Genomic DNA, 19,931 nt, shown 5'->3' on the forward strand with positions numbered 1-19,931 from the left:
ATTAGAACTCCCTTTAGGTAGCTGATTAGGGTAGCCTGATTAGAACTCCCTTTAGGTAGCCCCCTTTAGGTAGCCTGATTTAGAACTCCCTTAGGTAGCCTGATTAGAACTCCCTTTAGATGATAGAACTCCCCTTTAGGTAGCTCCCTTTAGGTAGCCTTAGAACTCCCTTTAGGTAGCCTGATTAGAACTCCTTTAAGCCTGATGTGAACTTCCCTTTAGGTAGCCTGATTAGAACTCCCTTTAGGTAGCCTGATTAGAACTCCTGATGTGAACTTCCCTTTAGGTAGCCTGATTAGAACTTTAGGTAGCCTGATTAGAACTCCCTTTAGGTAGCCTGATGTAGAACTTCCCTTTAGGTAGCCTGATTAGAACTCCCTTTAGGTAGCCTGATTAGAACTCCCTTTAGGTAGCCTGATTAGAACTCCCTTTAGGTAGCCTGATTAGAACTCCTTTAGGTAGCCTGATTAGAACTCCCTTTAGGTAACTCCCTTTAGGTAGCCTGATTAGAACTCCCTTTAGGTAGCCTGATTAGAACTCCCTTTAGGTAGCCTGATTAGAACTCCCTTTAGGTAGCCTGATTAAAACTCCCTTTAGGTAGCCTGATTAGAACTCCCTTTAGGTAGCCTGATTAGAACTCCCCTTTAGGTAGCCTGATTAGAACTCCCTTTAGGTAGCCTGATTAGAACTCCCTTTAGGTAGCCTGATTAGAACTCCCCTTTAGGTAGCCTGATTAGAACTCCCTTTAGGTAGCCTGATTAGAACTCCCTTTAGGTAGCCTGATTAGAACTCCCTTTAGGTAGCCTGATTTTAGATTCGTCCATGTAATAAATTACTAGGGAAATCCTTCTTCTTGCAAAGAATATAAGCGGTTTAAACAAATTATTATATTAATCGGACTATTCACAATAATCATATTATTGTGTGCATGTAACCATAGTCCCTGTGTTTACTAAATGGAGGAGATAAATGGAGGGGTGCTTCAATGTTAGGAGGGACTCCTCAAGGTTTCTTGGTTTTACACACCCTGTGACCTACCTTGAGGTTCCTGTGTACGATGTTGAGTGAGTGTAGATAGGATACGGCCTCTAGAACCTGTTTGATCACGTTGGAGGCATCTCTCTCTGTGTAATTCCCCTGGTCCAGAATCCAGTCAAACACATCACCGCCTGTAGCCCTGCAACACACACACACACACACACACACACACACACACACACACACACACACACACACACACACACACACACACACACACACACACACACACACACACACACACACACACACACACACACACACACACACACACACACATTACCCCTGGTCTCTCATTACCCCTGGTCTCTCTCATTACCCCTGGTCTCTCTCTCATTACCCCTGGTCTCTCATTACCCCTGGTCTCTCAGATCCCTGGTCTCTCTCTCATTACCCCTGGTCCAACAGATCCCTGGTCTCTCTCTCATTACCCCTGGTCTCTCATTACCCCTGGTCTCTCTCTCATTACCCCTGGTCTCTCATTACCCCTGGTCTCTCTCTCATTACCCCTGGTCTCTCATTACCCCTGGTCTCTCTCTCATTACCCCTGGTCTCTCTCTCATTACCCCTGGTCTCTCTCTCATTACCCCTGGTCTCTCTCTCATTACCCCTGGTCCAACAGATCCCTGGTCTCTCTCTCATTACCCCTGGTCTCTATCTCATTACCCCTGGTCTCTCTCTCATTACCCCATGTCCAACAGATCCCTGGTCTCTCTCTCATTACCCCTGGTCTCTCTCTCATTACCCCTGGTCTCTCTCTCATTACCCCTGGTCCAACAGATCCCTGGTCTCTCTCTCATTACCCCTGGTCTCTCTCTCATTACCCCTGGTCTCTCTCTCATTACAGATCCCTGGTCTCTCTCTCATTACCCCTGGTCTCTCTCTCATTACCCCTGGTCCAACAGATCCCTGGTCTCTCTCTCATTACCCCTGGTCTCTCTCTCATTACCCCTGGTCTCTCTCTCATTACCCCTGGTCTCTCTCTCATTACCCCTGGTCTCTCATTACCCCTGGTCTCTCTCTCATTACCCCTGGTCTCTCATTACCCCTGGTCTCTCTCTCATTACCCCTGGTCTCTCTCTCATTACCCCTGGTCTCTCTCTCATTACCCCTGGTCTCTCTCTCATTACCCCTGGTCTCTCTCTCATTACCCCTGGTCCAACAGATCCCTGGTCTCTCTATCATCATTAGTGTGCTTGTATCTGTGTCACTCTACTTTAATATTAACTCCCGTCTCATATCTGTTGCAATCTGTTATAAACTAATCGCAGTTATCCAATAAGAGCCCTCCGAGCCCAGAGCTAACCCAATCAGCTCATGCTGATTTTTGATACCGATTGTTATTATTTTATTTTCACAGGGAGTCTCTGCGATGACTGTCTCTGAGTCTCTGAGTCTCTGAGTCTCTGCCTCTACACCCTCTAGGAGAAACACTCATCCATCAGTACTGCTTTAGGAAAACAGTGGTGCGTGTGTAGTCACCAATACAGCAGTTTTATTAAGGGTAAATATCTAATCTAGCTAAAATAGTGTATTTCCTCTGTTGCAGACAGGAGCAGAGCACTGTGGTAAAACACACTCTGGAGCTGTAGCCCTGGAGGTCATGAATACAGTAGACACCCTGGAGGTCATGAATACAGTAGACGCCCTGGAGGTCATGAATACAGTAGACACCCTGTAGCCCTGGAGGTCATGAATACAGTAGACACCCTGTAGCCTGGAGGTCATGAATACAGTAGACACCCTGTAGCCCTGGAGGTCATGAATACAGTAGACACCCTGTAGCCCTGGAGGTCATGAATACAGTAGACACCCTGTAGCCTTGGAGGTCATGATAAACACCCTAGCCCTGGAGGTATGAATACACACCTGTAGCCTTGGAGGTCATGAATACAGTAGACACCCTGTAACCTTGGAGGTCATGAATACAGTAGACACCCTGTAACCTTGGAGGTCATGAATACAGTAGACACCCTGTAACCTTGGAGGTCATGAATACAGTAGACACCCTGTAACCTTGGAGGTCATGAATACAGTAGACACCCTGTAACCTTGGAGGTCATGAATACAGTAGACACCCTGTAGCCCTGGAGGTCATGAATACAGTAGACACCCTGTAGCCCTGGAGGTCATGAATACAGTAGACACCCTGTAGCCCTGGAGGTCATGAATACAGTAGACAACCTGTAGCCCTGGAGGTCATGAATACAGTAGACACCCTGTAGCCTACTATTAGTCCTGTATCCTGTATTAGCTGGCCGTATAGCCCCCCCTGTACTCACAGCTCCTGGATGATGAAGTACTCCTTCCGCGTCTCAAAGTGTCGATCAGTTGGAGGATGTTTGGATGGTTGACCCTGGAACAGCCAGAGGAGGAGGCATTCAGACACACAAACTGGTTTCTATTGACTACGTCTGGCTGAGGACTAAGGACCACAGTGTCTGCTGGCTGGGTTTAATTCTTCCTTTAAATTAATGTCTGCTTTAGATCCGGAGATCAGGTTTGCATCTCAAATGCCTCCCTGTACCAGTGTTGAAAGTAGTAGACTCTACAGGGCACAGGGGTTCATTTGGGATGCCAGGTGTCTGGACTCCCTGGCTTTATCAATGTAGAAAACACAAAACAAAAACCGTCAGCTGTACTTCCTGGTCCTTCTGTAGCTCAGTTGGTAGAGCATGGCGATTGTAACGCCAGGGTAGTGGGTTCAATTCCCGGGACCACCCATACGTAGAATGTATGCACACATGACTGTAAGTCGCTTTGGATAAAAGCGTCTGCTAAATGGCATATATATTATTATATTATTATATTATTATTATTATTACTTTGATAAGCCTGCTTTCAAATGTTCTGTCAGGGTCTCTACTCCCACTCAGATGCACAAAGAAAGACTCATTTAAACAAGGATCACGTACATTTTGAGGATCAAGATTTCATTCTTGGCAGCCTTGCGTACTTTCCTCCCGTCCTTCTTCAGAAACTTCTTACAGACAAACACCTTGTTGGTCTGTCGGTCTTTAGCCATACACAGCTCACAGAACTCCTTCCTAGAGAGAGAAAGAGGAGTGAGAGAGGGGGGAGAGAGACAAAGAGAGAGAGAGGAGAGAGACGGAGTGGAGAATGAGTGGAGAGAGAGACAGAGAGACAGAGAGAGAGAGGGGACAGAGAGAGAGAGGGGACAGAGAGAGAGAGAGGGGACAGAGAGAGAGAGGGGACAGATAGAGAGACAGAGAGAGAGACGGAGTGGAGAATGAGTGGAGAGAGAGACAAAGAGAGACAAAGAGAGAGAAGGGACAGATAGAGAGAGGGGACAGATAGAGAGAGGGGACAGATAGAGAGAGGGGACAGATAGAGAGAGGGGACAGAAAGAGAGGGGAGAGAGACAGAAAGAGAGGAGAGAGACAGAAAGAGAGAGGAGAGAGACAGAAAGAGAGGAGAAAGACAGAAAGAGAGGAGAAAGACAGAAAGAGAGGAGAAAGACAGAAAGAGAGGAGAAAGACAGAAAGAGAGAGAGTGGAGAGAGAGGAGAGGAGAGAGAGAGGAGAGAGACAGAAAGAGAGAGAGGAGAGAGAGTGGAGAGAGACAGAAAGAGAGAGAGTGGAGAGAGAGGAGAGGAGAGAGAGAGAGACAGAAAGACATAGAGAGACAGAAAGTGGAGAGAGAGGAGAGGAGAGAGACAGAAAGAGAGAGTGGAGAGAGAGAGAAAGAGAGAGAGTGGAGAGAGAGAGTGGAGAGAGAGAGAGACAGAAAGACATAGAGAGACAGAAAGTGGAGAGAGAGGAGGGGAGAGAGACAGAAAGAGAGAGAGTGGAGAGAGAGGAGAGAGAGAGGAGAGAGAGACGGAGTGGAGAATGAGTGGAGAGAGAGAGAGAGAGAGAGAGAGACAGAGAGAGAGACAGAAAGAGAGCGAGTGGAGAGAGAGGAGAGAGAGGGGAGAGAGACGGAGTGGAGAATGAGTGGAGAGAGACAGAAAGAGAGAGGAGAGAGACAGAAAGAGAGAGAGAGACAGAAAGAGAGAGAGAGAGAGAGAGAGTAGAGAGAGAGAGAGAGAGAGAGAGAGAGAGAGAGAGAGAGAGAGAGAGAGAGAGAGAGAGAGAGAGGACAGATGCATTCTACTTACCCTAACCCTAAACATGAAATTGTTTCACCATGGATCATTTATCAATTTGATTTTGAATTTTAGGTTTTAACAAAACATATAATTAAAAAAAAAATATATATATTGAATTTGTCATTTTACTGCTATAGGCCATAGAAACACATGATTAACACATTCATAAATGGCAAAACAGACAGTAAAACAATGAATCATAAGGAAAAAAGGTATTGCAGGGCCTGTCAGATATAGTTTTATTCTATAAACGACAACAAGTTAAAACATTAGTATTGTGTTGTATAAAAATGAACTTATTTTCTTTCCATTATTCTGACAAAACATTGCATCTTCATTGTTATTTTGACCAGTTGTCATTTTCTGCAAATAAATCAATAAATGCTCTAAATGACAATATTTTAATTTGAGAGAAATGTTGTCAGCAGTTAATAGAATAAAACAAAAATGTTAATTTTACCTCAAAATAGTAAACCAGAGAAACTGAGGACCTAAAATGGATTAAAAACATTTTCAATCTACACGCAATAACCCATAATGACAAAGCAATTTTTGCAAATGTGTAAAAAAATTATGAAATATCACATTTACATAAATATTCCGATTTTTACTCAGTACTTTGTTGTGAAGCACCTTTGGCAGGGATTACAGCCTCCAGTCTTCTTGGGTATGACGCTACAAGCTTGGTAGTGATTACAGCCTCCAGTCTTCTTGGGTTTGACGCTACAAGCTTGGTAGTGATTACAGCCTCCAGTCTTCTTGGGTATGACGCTACAAGCTTGGTAGTGATTACAGCCTCCAGTCTTCTTGGGTTTGATGCTACAAGCTTGGCACACCTGTATTTGGGGAGTTCCTCCTGTTCTTCTCTGCAGATCCTCTCCAGCTCTGTCAGGTTGGAAGGGGAGCATCGCTGCTCAGCTATTTTGAGGTCTCTTCAGAGATGTTCGATCGGGTTCAAGTCGGGCTCTGGCTGGGCCACTCAAGGACATTCAGAGACTTGTCCAGAAGCAACTCCTGCATTGTCTTGGCTGTGTGCTTGGGGTCATTGTCTTGTTGGAAGGTGAACCTTCTCCCCAGTCTGAGGTCCTGAGGGCTCTGGAGCAGGTTTTCATCAAGGATCTCTCTGTACTTTGCTTCGTTCATCTTTCCCTCGATCCTGACTAGTCTCCAAGTCCCTGCTGTTAAAAAACAACCCCACAGCATGATGCTGCCACCACCATGCTTCACCGTAAGGATGGTGCCAGGTTTCCTCCAGACGTGACGCTTGGCATTCAGGCCAAAGAGTTCAATCTTGGTTTCATCAGAGAATCTTGTTTCTCCTTTAGGTGCCTTTGGGCTGTTATGTTCCTTTTACTGAGGAGTGGCTTCCATCTGTCCACCCTACCTTAAAGGCCTGATTGGTGGAGTGCTGCATAGCGGTTTGTCCTTCTGGAAGGTTCTCCCATCTCCACAGAGGAACTATAGATCTCTGTCAGAGTGACCATTGGGCTCTTGGTCACCTTCCTTACCAAGGCCCTTCTCCCCCAATTTATATATATATATATATATGCCATTTAGCAGACGCTTTTATCCAAAGCGACTTACAGTCATGTGTGCATACATTCTACATATGGGTGGTCCCGGGGATCGAACCCACTACCCTGGCGTTACAAGCGCCATGCTCTACCAACTGAGCTACAGAAGGACCAATTTCTCAGTTTGGCTGGGCGGCCAGCTTCAGGAAGAGTCTGGGTGGTTCCAAACTTCTTCCATTTAAGAGTGATGGAGGCCACTGTGTTCTTGGGGACCTTCAATGCTGCAGAACGTTTTGGTACCCTTCCCCAGATCTGTTGCTCGACACAATCCTGTCTCGGAGCTCTACGGATAATTCCTTTGACCTGATGGCTGGATTTTTGCTCTGACAGGTGTGTGCCTTTCCAAATCATGTCCAATCAATTTCATTTACCACAGGTGGACTCCAATCAAGTTGTAGAAACATCTCAAGGATGATCAATGGAAATAGGATTTACCTGAGCTCAATTTTTGAGTCTCATAGCAAAGTGTCTGCATACTTATGTAAATAAGGTATTTATGTTTTGTATTTGTAATACATTTGCAAACATGTCAAAAAAATCTGTTTTCTCTTTGTCATTATGGGGTATTGTGATGTCATTATGGAGTACTGTGATGTCATTATGGGGTATTGTGATGTCATTATGGAGTATTGTGATGTCATTTTGGGGTATTGTGATGTCATTATGGGGTATTGTGATGTCATTATGGGGTATTGTGATGTCATTATGGAGTATTGTGATGTCATTATGGGGTATTGTGATGTCATTATGGATGTCATTGTGTGATGTCATTATGGGGTACTGTGATGTCATTATGGGGTATTGTGATGTCATTATGGGGTATTGTGAGTATTGTGATGTCATTATGGGGTATTGTGATGTCATTATGGAGTACTGTGATGTCATTATGGGGTACTGTGATGTCATTATGGAGTATTGTGATGTCATTATGGGGTATTGTGATGTCATTATGGAGTATTGTGATGTCATTATGGAGTATTGTGATGTCATTATGGAGTATTGTGATGTCATTATGGGGTATTGTGATGTCATTATGGGGTATTGTGATGTCATTATGGGGTATTGTGATGTCATTATGGAGTATTGTGATGTCATTATGGGGTATTGTGATGTCTTTATGGGGTATTGTGATGTCATTATGGGGTAGTGTGATGTCATTATGGGGTATTGTGATGTCATTATGGAGTATTGTGATGTCATTATGGGGTATTGTGATGTCATTATGGGGTATTGTGATGTCATTATGGGGTATTGTGATGTCATTATGGGGTATTGTGATGTCATTATGGGGTATTGTGATGTCATTATGGAGTATTGTGATGTCATTATGGGGTATTGTGATGTCATTATGGGGTATTGTGATGTCATTATGGGGTATTGTGATGTCATTATGGAGTATTGTGATGTCATTATGGAGTAGTGTGATGTCATTATGGTGTATTGTGATGTCATTATGGTGTATTGTGATGTCATTATGGGGTATTGTGTGTAGATTGATGAGGAAAATATATAGTTTTAATCCATTTTAGAATAAGGCTGTAACGTAACAAAATGTGGAAAAAGGGAAGGGGTCTGAATTCTTTCCGAAAGCTCTGTAGTACATATAGATATATATATATATATTTTTTTACTCATTTACCACATTTTTGGGAGGAAGTTGGGAAAAGTTTGTGCATATATTATGACAACATTTTGTAACGTTTTTGTTTGTTTTGGAACACAAAAATGTTCACAAGGCAAACTGAAGTCGGGAGCCGAAGTCTACGCCCCTTTGTCTGTGATTGGTCAACAGTAGGGATTCTTTAAGGAAGTGTTCGCTGTCATTTAACGAGAGACTAATCGCCAAACGTATTAGTAAGATGTAAAATTGCGCGACTACTATCTCCTCAACAAAACTAAGGAGAGTTTTAATCTTAAATGAATTCTGACACGAATATTAATTTCCATAAAGTTTGCTGCTTCAGTGTCTTTAGATATTTTTGTCAGATGTTACTATAGAATACTGAAGTATAATTACAAGCATTTCATAAGTGTCAAAGGCTTTTATTGACAATTACATGAAGTTGATGCAAAGAGTCAATATTTGCAGTGTTGACCCTTCTTTTTCAAGACCTCTGCAATCCGCCCTGGCATACTGTCAATTAACTTCTGGGCCACATCCTGACTGATGGCAGCCCATTCAATCTGCCCTGGCATGCTGTCAATTAGCCCATTCTTGCATAATCAATGCTTAGTTTGTTTAGAATTTGTGGGGTTTTGTTTTTCCACCCGCCTCTTGGGGATTGACCACAAGTTCTCAATGGGATTAAGGTCTGGCGATTTTCCTGGCCATGGACCCAAAATATCAATGTTTTGTTCCCCGAGCCACTTAGTTATCCCCTTTGCCTCATGGCAAGTTTCTACATCGTGCTGGAAAAGGCATTGTTCATCACCAAACTGTTCCTGGATGGTTGTGAGAAGTTGCGCTCGGAGGATGTGTTGGTACCATTCTTTATTCATGGCTGTGTTCTTAGGCAAATTGTGAGTGAGCCCACTCCCTTGGCTGAGAAGCAACCCCACACATGAATGGTCTCAGGATGCTTTACTGTTGGCATGACACAGGACTGATGATAGCGCTCACCTTGTCTTCTCCAGACAAACTTTTTTCCGGATGCCCCAAAAAATGGGAAAGGGGATTCATCAGAGACAATGACTTTGCCCCAGTCCTCAGCAGCCCAATCCCTGTACCTTTTGCAGAATTATCAGTCTGTCCCAGATGTTTTTCCTGGAGAGAAGTGGCTTCTTTGCTGCCCTTCCTGACACCAGGCCATCCTCCAAAAGTCTTCGCCTCACTGTGCGTGCAGATGCACTCACACCTGCCTGCTATCATTCCTGAGCAAGCTCTGTACTGGTGGTGCCCCGATCCCGCAGCTGGATCAACTTTAGGAGACGGTCCTGGCGCTTGCTGGACTTTCTTGGGCACCCTGAAGTCTTCTTCACAACAATTGAACCGCTCTCCTTGAAGTTCTTGATGATCAAAATAAATGGTTGATTTAGGTGCAATCTTACTGGCAGCAATATCCTTGCCTGTGAAGCCCTTTTTGTGCAAAGCAATGATGACAGCACATGTTTCCTTGCAGGTAACCATGGTTGACTGAGGAAGAACAATGATTGACTCATTTTGAAGCTTCCAATCTGTAATTCGAACTCAATCAGCATGACAGAGTGATCTCCAGCCTTGTCCTTGTCAACACTCACACCTGTGTTAATGAGAGAATCACTGACATGATGTCAGCTGGTCCTTTTGTGGCAGTGCTGAAATGCAGTGGAATTTTTTTTTGATCACTCCATAACATTCTGGAGTATATGCAAATTGCCATCATACAAACTGAGGCAGCGGACTGTGAAAATGAAGGGACTGGTTAACCCTTTCTCACACAGGAAGTCCTGCACGGACAGCTTGGCTTTTATGGTTAACCCGTCCGCGGGCTGGGAGTTGATACTAGGTTTGGCCTATAGTGTGAGTTGTATTGCTATAGCTGTTGACCTTAGCTCTTCGCCTGAAGCAGTTCAACTTACTACTCCAGGGCTGGGAGTAGATACTAGGTTTGGCCTACAGTGTGAGTTGTATTGCTATAGCTGTTGACCTTAGCTCTTCGCCTGAAGCGGTTCAACTTACTACTCCAACACATGGCTCAGTCTATAAAGCAGTTGTGTTAAATCCGGCACTGCTTTAGGCTATGAGGGCTCATAATGAATAGATCTTTTCAATGTGGCAGTACAGTGTATGCATGTCTCACTGCTATCATAGAGGACTGAACTGGCTTTACCCTGGATTTGTGTCATTCTCAAAACTGCTACGGCGTCTCAAGATGGCCAAACAGTACTATATAATGGCACACTGATTCTAAGTACACTACTATTGACCAGGAACAATAGGGTGTCATTTGGGAGGAACATATTTTTTCACCTTTGCTGCCTACCCCCACTATAAAACATGGTCTACCTCCACTATAAAACATGGTCTACCTCCACTATAAAACATGGTCTACCTCCACTATAAAACATGGTCTACCTCCACTATAAAACATGGTCTACCTCCACTGTAAAACATGGTCTACCTCCACTATAAAACATGGTCTACCTCCACTGTAAAACATGGTCTACCTCCACTGTAAAACATGGTCTACCTCCACTATAAAACATGGTCTATAAAACATGGTCTACCTCCACTATAAAACATGGTCTATAAAACATGGTCTACCTCCACTATAAAACATGGTCTATAAAACATGGTCTACCTCCACTGTAAAACATGGTCTACCTCCACTATAAAACATGGTCTATAAAACATGGTCTACCTCCACTATAAAACATGGTCTATAAAACATGGTCTATAAAACATGGTCTACCTCCACTATAAAACATGGTCTACCTCCACTATAAAACGTGGTCTACCACCACTATAAAACATGGTCTATAAAACATGGTCTACCTCCACTATAAAACATGGTCTACCTCCACTATAAAACATGGTCTACCTCCACTAGTTAAATAATTCATAAATTCTTCAAAATATATTTTTTCACTTTGTGTTTAGTGTATGAAAAAGTTAGGATAGTCACACAATATGGGATGTGTGCAGTATGTGTGTTTAATTTGTGTGTGTGTAGTTTGTGTGTGTGTCTGTGTGTCTGTGTGTGTGTTTGTGTGTGTGTGTTTTTGTGTGTGTGTGTGTCTGTGTGTGGGTGTGTCTGTGTGTGGGTGTGTCTGTGTGTGTCTGTGTCTGTGTGGGTGTGTGTGTCTGTGTGTGTGTGTGTGTCTGAGTGTGTGTGTGTGTGTGTGTGTGTTTGTGTGTGTGTGTGTGTGTTATAAAACAGGGGCGCTCTAAGTCCAGATGGTGGTGTTGCCATATGGGGTGTGTGTTGGTCATAACTCGGTCAGTGCAGGAGGCATCACATTTTCACCGCTTTATTTTAACGAAGCAGAGCCTGGAGCTGCGGTGCAGAGGAAGAGGAGTGGGAGAGAGGAGGGAGATGGCAAGAGGAGAGGAGGGAGAAGGCAAGAGGAGAGGAGGGAGATGGCAAGAGGAGAGGAGGGAGATGGCAAGAGGAGAGGAGGGAGAGAAGGGAAGAGGAGAGGAGGGAGATGGCAAGAGGAGAGGAGGGAGAGGAGGGAAGAGGAGAGGAGGGAGATGGCAAGAGGAGGGAGGGAGAGGAGGGAGGGAGGGAAGAGGAGAGGGGAGATGGGAGAGAGGAGAGGAGGAGAGGAGGGAGATGGGAAGAGGAGAGGAGGGAGAGGGAGAGGCAGAGAGAGGAGGGAGAAGGGAAGAGGAGAGGAGGGAGAAGGGAAGAGGAGAGGGGGAGATGGAAGAGGAGAGGAGGAGATGGCAAGAGGAGAGGAGGGAGATGGCAAGAGGAGAGGAGGGAGAGAAGGGAAGAGGAGAGCAGGGAGATGGCAAGAGGAGAGGAGGGAGAGGAGGGAGAGGAGGGAAGAGGAGAGCAGGGAGATGGCAAGAGGAGAGGAGGGAGAGGAGGGAGAGGAGGGAAGAGGAGAGCAGGGAGATGGGAAGAGGAGAGGAGGGAGAGGAGGGAGAGGAGGGAAGAGGAGAGGAGGAGAGCAGGGAGATGGCAAGAGGAGAGGAGGGAGAAGGGAAGAGGAAAGGAAGGAGAGGAGAGGAAGAGAGCAGGGAGATGGCAAGAGGAGAGGAGGGAGAGGAGGAGAGGAGGGAAGAGGAGAGGAGAGAGAGGGAGATGGCAGAGGAGAGGGGGAGATGGGAAGAGGAGGGAGGGAGAAGGGAAGAGGAGAGGAGGGAGAGGAGGGAAGAGGAGAGGAGGGAGAGAGGGAAGAGGAGAGGAAGGAGAGGAGGGAAGAGGAGAGGAGGGAGAAGGGAAGAGGAGAGGAGGAGAAGGAGAGGAGAGGGGAGATGGGAAAGGAGAGGAGGGAGAAGGGAAGAGGAGAGGAGGAAGGGAAGAGGAAGAGGAGAGAAGAGGGAAGAGGAGAGGAGGGAGAGAGGGAGGGAAGAGGAGGGAGATGGGAAGAGGAGAGGAAGGAGAGGGGAAGAGGAGAGGAAGGAGAGGAGGGAAGGAAGGAGAGAGGGAAGGAGGAGGGAAGAGGAAGGGAGGAGAGAGAGGAAGAGGAGAGGAGGGAAGAGGAGAGGAGAGGGGAGAAGGGAAGAGGAGAGGAGGGAGATGGCAAGAGGAGAGGAGGGAGAAGGGAAGAGGAGAGGAGGAGATGGAAGAGGAGGGAAGGAGAGGAAGAGGAAGGAGGAGAGAAGGGAAGAGGGAGGAGGGAGGGAGGGAAGAGGAGAGGAGGGAGAGAGGAAGAGGAGAGGAGAGGAGAGGAGGAGAGAGGGAGAAGGAAGAGGAGGAGGGAGAGGAAGAGGAGAGGAGGGAGAAGGGAAGAGGAGAGGAGGAGAAGGGAAGAGGAGAGGAAGGAGAAGGGAAGAGGAGAGGAGGGAGAAGGGAAGAGGAGAGGAAGGAGAGGAGGGAAGAGGAGAGGAGGGAAGAGGAGAGGAAGGAGAGGAGGGAAGAGGAGAGGAGGGAAGAGGAGAGGAGAGGAGGGAAGAGGAGAGGAGGGAGAAGGGAAGAGGAGAGGAGGGAGAAGGGAAGAGGAGAGGAGGGAGAAGGGAAGAGGAGAGGAGGGAGAAGGGAAGAGGAGAGGAGGGAGAAGGGAAGAGGAAAGGAAGGAGGGAGAGGGAAGGGAGAGGAGGGAAGAGGAAGAGGAGAGGAGGGAGAGGAGGGAAGAGGAGAGGAGGGAAGAGGAGAGGAGGGAAGGAAGAGGAGAGGAGGAGATGGAAGAGGAGAGGAGAGAGAAGGGAAGAGGAGAGGAGGGAAGAGGAGAGGAGGGAGAGGAGGGAAGAGGAGAGGAGGAGGGGAAGAGGAGGAGGAAGGAGAGGAGGGAAGAGGAGAGGAGGAGATGGAAGGGAGAGGAGGGAGGAGGGAAGAGGAGAGGAGGGAGAGGGAAGAGGAGAGGAGGGAAGAGGAGAGGAGGGAGAAGGGAAGAGGAAAGGAGGAGAAGGGAAGAGGAAAGGAGGGAGAGGGAAGAGGAGAGGAGGGAGAGAGGAAGAGGAGAGGAGGAGAGAGGGAAGAGGAGAGGAGAGGAGAGGAAGAGGAGAGGAGGAGAGAGGGAGGAGGGAAGAGGAGAGGAGGGAGAAGGAAGAGGAGAGGAGGGAGATGGGAAGAGGAGAGGAGGAGAAGGGAAGAGGAGAGGAAGGAGAGGAGGGAAGAGGAGAGGAGGGAGAAGGGAGAGGAGAGGAGAGGAGGGAAGAGGAGAGGAGGGAGAAGGAAGAGGAGAGGAGGGAGAGGAGGAGAGGAGAGGAGGAGAGGAAGGAGAGGAAGGAGGAGAGGAAGGAAGAGGAGGGAAGAGGAGAGGAGGGAAGAGGAGAGGAGGGAGAAGGGAAGAGGAGAGGAGGAGAAGGAAGAGGAGAGGAGGGAGAAGGAAGAGGAGAGGAGAGGAGAGGAGGGAAGAGGAGAGGAGGGAGATGGAAGAGGAGAGGAGGGAGAAGGGAAGAGGAGAGGAAGGAGAGGGAGGGAAGAGGAGAGGAGGGAGAGGAGGGAAGAGGAGAGGAAGGAGAAGGGAAGAGGAGGAGGGAGAGGAGGGAAGAGGAAGGAGAAGAGGAAGAGGAGGGAGGGAGAGGGAAAGGAGGAGAGCAGGGAGATGGAAGAGGAGAGGAGGGAGAAGGAAGAGGAGAGGAGGAGAGGAGGGAAGAGGAGAGGAGGGAGAGGGAGGAAGAGGAGAGGAGGGAGAAGGGAAGAGGAGAGGAAGGAGAGGGAAGGGAAGAGGGAGAAGGGAAGAGGAGAGGAGGGAGAAGGAAGAGGAGAGGAGGGAGAGGAAGAGGAGAGCAGGGAGATGGAAGAGGAGAGGAGGGAGAGGGAAGAGGAGAGGAGGAGGAGGGAGGGAAGAGGAGAGGAGGGAGAGGAGGGAAGAGGAGAGGAGGGAGAAGGGAAGAGGAGAGGGGGAGAAGGGAAGAGGAGAGGAGGGAGAAGGGAAGAGGAGAGGAGGGAGAGGGGAAGAGGAGAGGAGGGAGATGGCAAGAGGAGAGGAGGGAGAAGGGAAGAGGAGAGGAGGAGAGCAGGGAAGAGGAGAGGAGGGAGAGGAGGGAAGAGGAGAGGAGGGAGAAGGGAAGAGGAGAGGGGGGAGAAGGGAAGAGGAGAGGAGGGAGAAGGGAAGAGGAGAGGAGGGAGAGGGGAAGAGGAGAGCAGGGAGATGGCAAGAGGAGAGGAGGGAGAAGGGAAGAGGAGAGGAGGGAAGAGGAGAGGAGGGAGAAGGGAAGAGGAGAGGAGGGAGAAGGGAAGAGGAGAGGGGGGAGAAGGGAAGAGGAGAGGAGGGAGAAGGGAAGAGGAGAGGAGGGAGAGGGGAAGAGGAGAGGGAGAGGAGAGGAGAGGAGGGAGAAGGGAAGAGGAGGGAGGAGGGAAGAGGAGAGGAGGGAGAGGGGAAGAGGAGAGGAGGGAGAAGGGAAGAGGAGAGGAGGGAGAAGGGAAGAGGAGAGGAGGGAGAAGGGAAGAGGAGAGGAGGGAGAAGGGAAGAGGAGAGGGGGAGATGGCAAGAGGAAGGAGGAGAGAGGGAGGAGAGGAGGGAAGAGGAGAGGAGGGAGAAGGGAAGAGGAGAGGAGGGAGAAGGGAAGAGGAGAGGGGGGGAGAGGGAAGAGGAGAGGAGGGAGAAGGGAAGAGGAGAGGAGGGAGAAGGGAAGAGGAGAGGAGGGAGAAGGGAAGAGGAGAGGAGGGAGAAGGGGAAGAGGAGAGGAGGGAGAGGGGAAGAGGAGAGGAGGGAGAGGGAAGAGGAGAGGAGGGAGATGGGAAGAGGAGAGGAGGGAGAAGGGAAGAGGAGAGGAGGGAGAAGGGAAGAGGAGAGGAGGGAGAGGGGAAGAGGAGAGGAGGGAGAGGGAAGAGGAGAGGAGGGAGAGGGAAGAGGAGAGGAGGGAGAAGGGAAGAGGAGAGGAGGGAGAAGGGAAGAGGAGAGGGGGAGAGGGGAAGAGGAAAGGAAGGAGAGGAGGGAAGAGGAGAGGAGGGAGAGAGGGAAGAGGAGAGGAGGGAGAAGGGAAGAGGAGAGGAGGGAGAAGGGAAGAGGAGAGGAAGGAGAGGAGGGAAGAGGAGAGGAGGGAGAGGAGGGAAGAGGAGAGGAGGAGAGGAGGGAAGAGGAGAGGAGGGAGAAGGGAAGAGGAGAGGAGGGAGATGGCAAGAGGAGAGGAGGGAGATGGGAAGAGGAGAGGAGGGAGATGGCAAGAGGAGAGGAGGGAGATGGGAAGAGGAGAGGAGGGAGAAGGGAAGAGGAAAGGAAGGAGAGGAGGGAGAAGGGAAGAGGAAAGGAAGGAGAGGAGGGAAGAGGAGAGGAGGGAGAGAAGGGAAGAGGAGAGGAAGGAGAGGAGGGAAGAGGAGTGGGAGAGAGCAGGGAGATGGCAAGAGGAGAGGAGGGAGATGGCAAGAGGAGAGGAGGGAGATGGCAAGAGGAGAGGAGGGAGATGGCAAGAGGAGAGCAGGGAGATGGCAAGAGGAGAGGAGGGAGATGGGAAGAGGAGAGGAGGGAGAAGGGAAGAGGAAAGGAAGGAGAGGAGGGAGAAGGGAAGAGGAAAGGAAGGAGAGGAGGGAAGAGGAGAGGAGGGAGAGAAGGGAAGAGGAGAGGAAGGAGAGGAGGGAAGAGGAGTGGGAGAGAGCAGGGAGATGGCAAGAGGAGAGGAGGGAGATGGGAAGAGGAGAGGAGGGAGAAGGGAAGAGGAAAGGAAGGAGAGGAGGGAGAGAGGAAGAGGAAAGAGGAGAGGAGGGAGAGGAGGGAAGAGGAGAGGAGGGAGAGAAGGGAAGAGGAGAGGAGAGGAGGGAAGAGGAGAGGAGGGAGATGGCAAGAGGAGAGGAGGGAGAAGGGAAGAGGAAAGGAAGGAGAGGAGGGAAGAGGAGAGGGGGAGAGAAGGGAAGAGGAGAGGAAGGAGAGGAGGGAAGAGGAGAGGGAGAGAGCAGGGAGATGGGAAGAGGAGAGGAGGGAGAAGGGAAGAGGAAAGGAAGGAGAGGAGGGAAGAGGAGAGGAGGGAGAGAAGGGAAGAGGAGAGGAAGGAGAGGAGGGAAGAGGAGAGGGAGAGCAGGAGATGGAAGAGGAGAGGAGGGAGAAGGGAAGAGGAGAGGAAGGAGAGGAGGGAAGAGGAGAGGAGGGAGAGAAGGGAAGAGGAGAGGGGGAAGGAGAGGAGGGGAAGGGAGAGGGAAGAGGAGAGGGAGATGGCAAGAGGAGAGGAGGGAGATGGCAAGAGGAGAGGAGGGAGATGGCAAGAGGAAAGGAGGGAGAGGAGGGAAGAGGAGAGGAGGGAGAGGAGGGAAGAGGAGAGGAGGGAGAAGGGAAGAGGAAAGGAAGGAGAGGAGGGAAGAGGAGTGGGAGAGAGCAGGGAGATGGCAAGAGGAAAGGAAGGAGAGGAGGGAAGAGGAGAGGAGGGAGAGGAGGGAAGAGGAGAGGAGGGAGAGGGGAAGAGGAGAGGAGGGAGAGGGGAAGAGGAGAGGAGGGAGAGAAGGGAAGAGGAGAGGAGGGAGAGGAGGGAAGAGGAGAGGAGGGAGAGAAGGGAAGAGGAGAGGAGGGAGAGGGAAGAGGAGAGAGAGGAGAAGGGGAGAGAGGAGGGAAAGGGAGGGGGGAGAGGGGAAGAGGAGAGGAGGGAGATGGCAAGAGGAGAGGAGGGAGAAGGGAAGAGGAAAGGAAGGAGAGGAGGGAAGAGGAGAGGAGGGAGAAGGGAAGAGGAGAGGGGGAGAGGGGAAGAGGAAGAGGAGGGAGAGGAGGGAAGAGGAGAGGAGGGAGAAGGGAAGAGGAGAGGAGGGAGAGGAGGGAAGAGGAGAGGAGGGAGAAGGGAAGAGGAAAGGAGGGAGAGGAGGGAAGAGGAGAGGAGGGAGAAGGGAAGAGGAGAGGAGGGAGAAGGGAAGAGGAGAGGGGGAGAGGAGGGAAGAGGAGAGGAGGGAGAAGGGAAGAGGAAAGGAAGGAAGAGGAGAGGAGGGAGAGAAGGGAAGAGGAGAGGAGGGAGAAGGGAAGAGGAGAGGAGGGAGAAGGGAAGAGGAGAGGAGGGAGAAGGGAAGAGGAGAGGAGGGAGAAGGGAAGAGGAGAGGAGGGAGAGGAGGGGGGAGAGAGGGAGAGGGAAGAGGAGAGAGGAGAGGCAGGGAGAATGGAAGAGGAGAGGAGGGAGAGGAGGGAAGAGGAGAGGAGGGAGAAGGGAAGAGGAGAGCAGGGAGAAGGAGGGAAGAGGAGAGGAGGGAGAAGGGAAGAGGAAAGGAGGAGAGGAGGGAAGAGGAGAGGAGGGAGAGGGAAGAGGAGAGGAGGGAGAGAGGAAGAGGAGGGAGAGAGGAGGGAAGAGGAGAGGGGGAGAGGAGGGAAGAGGAGAGGAGGGAGAGGAGGGAAGAGGAGAGGAGGGAGAGGAGGGAAGAGGAGAGGAGGGAGAGGGGAAGAGGAAAGGAGGGAGAGGAGGGAAGAGGAGAGGAGGGAGAAGGGAAGAGGAGAGGGGGGAGGAGGGAAGAGGAGAGGAGGGAGAAGGGAAGAGGAAAGGAAGGAGAGGAGAGGAGGGAGAGAAGGGAAGAGGAGAGGAGGGAGAAGGGAAGAGGAGAGGAGGGAGAAGGGAAGAGGAGAGGGGGAGAGGAGGGAAGAGGAGAGGGGGAGAGGAGGGAGAATGGAAGAGGAGAGGAGGGAGAGGAGGGAAGAGGAGAGGAGGGAGAGGAGAGGGGGAGAGCAGGGAGAAGGGAAGAGGAGAGGAGGGAGAAGGGAAGAGGAAAGGAAGGAGAGGAGGGAAGAGGAGAGGAGGGAGAAGGGAAGAGGAAAGGAGGGAGAAGGGAAGAGGAGAGGGGGAGAGGAGGGAAGAGGAGAGGGGGAGAGCAGGGAGAATGGAAGAGGAGAGGAGGGAGAGGAGGGAAGAGGAGAGGAGGGAGAGGAGAGGGGGAGAGCAGGGAGAAGGGAAGAGGAGAGGAGGGAGAAGGGAAGAGGAGAGGGGGAGAGGAGGGAAGAGGAGAGGGGAGAGCAGGGAGAATGGAAGAGGAGAGGAGGGAGAGGAGGGAAGAGGAGTGGAGGGAGAGGAGAGGGGGAGAGCAGGGAGAAGGGAAGAGGATAGGAGGGAGAAGGGAAGAGGAGGAGAGGAGGGAAGAGGAGAGGGGGAGAGCAGGGAGAAGGGAAGATGAGAGGGGGAGAGCAGGGAGAAGGGAAGAGGAGAGCAGGGAGAAGGGAAGAGGAGAGGGGGCGAGCAGGGAGAAGGGAAGAGTGAAGGGGAGAGTGGAGGATGTGGGAAACTGAATGAAATTAAAAACGGTTTGTGGAACAGCTGCGTGGAGGGAGGATTTTAAATCTGCGTCCCCAATGTCATGCACTACTTTTGACCAGGGCCCATAGGGATCAGTAATATATAATATTAAAAGGTATAGCAGTCTTCGGTCTGTACTGATCATATGAAGGTATAGCAGTAATGTCTATGGTCTTTACTGATCATATGAAGGTATAGCAGTAATGTCTATGATCTTTACTGATCATATGAAGGTATAGCAGTAATGTCTATGGTCTTTACTGATCATATGAAGGTATAGCAGTAATGTCTATGGTCTTTACTGATCATATGAAGGTATAGCAGTAATGTCTATGATCTTTACTGATCATATGAAGGTATAGCAGTAATGTCTATGATCTTTACTGATCATATGAAGGTATAGCAGTAATGTCTATGATCTTTACTGATCATATGAAGGTATAGCAGTAATGTCTATGGTCTTTACTGATCATATGAAGGTATAGCAGTAATGTCTATGGTCTTTACTGATCATATGAAGGTATATCAGTCTATGGTCTTTACTGATCATATGAAGGTATATCAGTCTATGGTCTTTACTGATCATATGAAGGTATATCAGTCTATGGTCTGTACTGATCATATGAAGGTATATCAGTCTATGGTCTTTACTGATCATATGAAGGTATAGCAGTAATGTCTATGGTCTTCACTGATCATATGAAGGTATATCAGTAATGTCTATGGTCTTTACTGATCATATGAAGGTATATCAGTCTATGGTCTGTACTGATCATATGAAGGTATATCAGTAATGTCTATGGTCTTTACTGATCATATGAAGGTATAGCAGTAATGTCTATGATCTTTACTGATCATATGAAGGTATAGCAGTAATGTCTATGGTCTTTACTGATCATATGAAGGTATATCAGTAATGTCTATGGTCTTTACTGATCATATGAAGGTATATCAGTAATGTCTATGGTCTTTACTGATCATATGA

General features: G+C 49.1%; 1 protein-coding gene across 1 annotated transcript in view; it reads right to left on the reverse strand.

The window, feature by feature from the left end:
- The window catches only part of camkvl (CaM kinase-like vesicle-associated, like), a 126,078-nt gene that overhangs the window by 32,859 nt on the left and 73,288 nt on the right, over positions 1 to 19,931 (reverse strand). Inside the window, 4 exon segments of the mRNA XM_046344801.1 lie at positions 1,039 to 1,177; positions 3,321 to 3,360; positions 3,363 to 3,394; positions 3,954 to 4,085. Of these exon segments, the coding sequence (XP_046200757.1) occupies positions 1,039 to 1,177; positions 3,321 to 3,360; positions 3,363 to 3,394; positions 3,954 to 4,085 (343 nt within the window).

The sequence above is a fragment of the Oncorhynchus gorbuscha genome, linkage group LG03 (genome assembly GCF_021184085.1).
Source record: "Oncorhynchus gorbuscha isolate QuinsamMale2020 ecotype Even-year linkage group LG03, OgorEven_v1.0, whole genome shotgun sequence".
Lineage (NCBI taxonomy): Eukaryota > Metazoa > Chordata > Actinopteri > Salmoniformes > Salmonidae > Oncorhynchus > Oncorhynchus gorbuscha.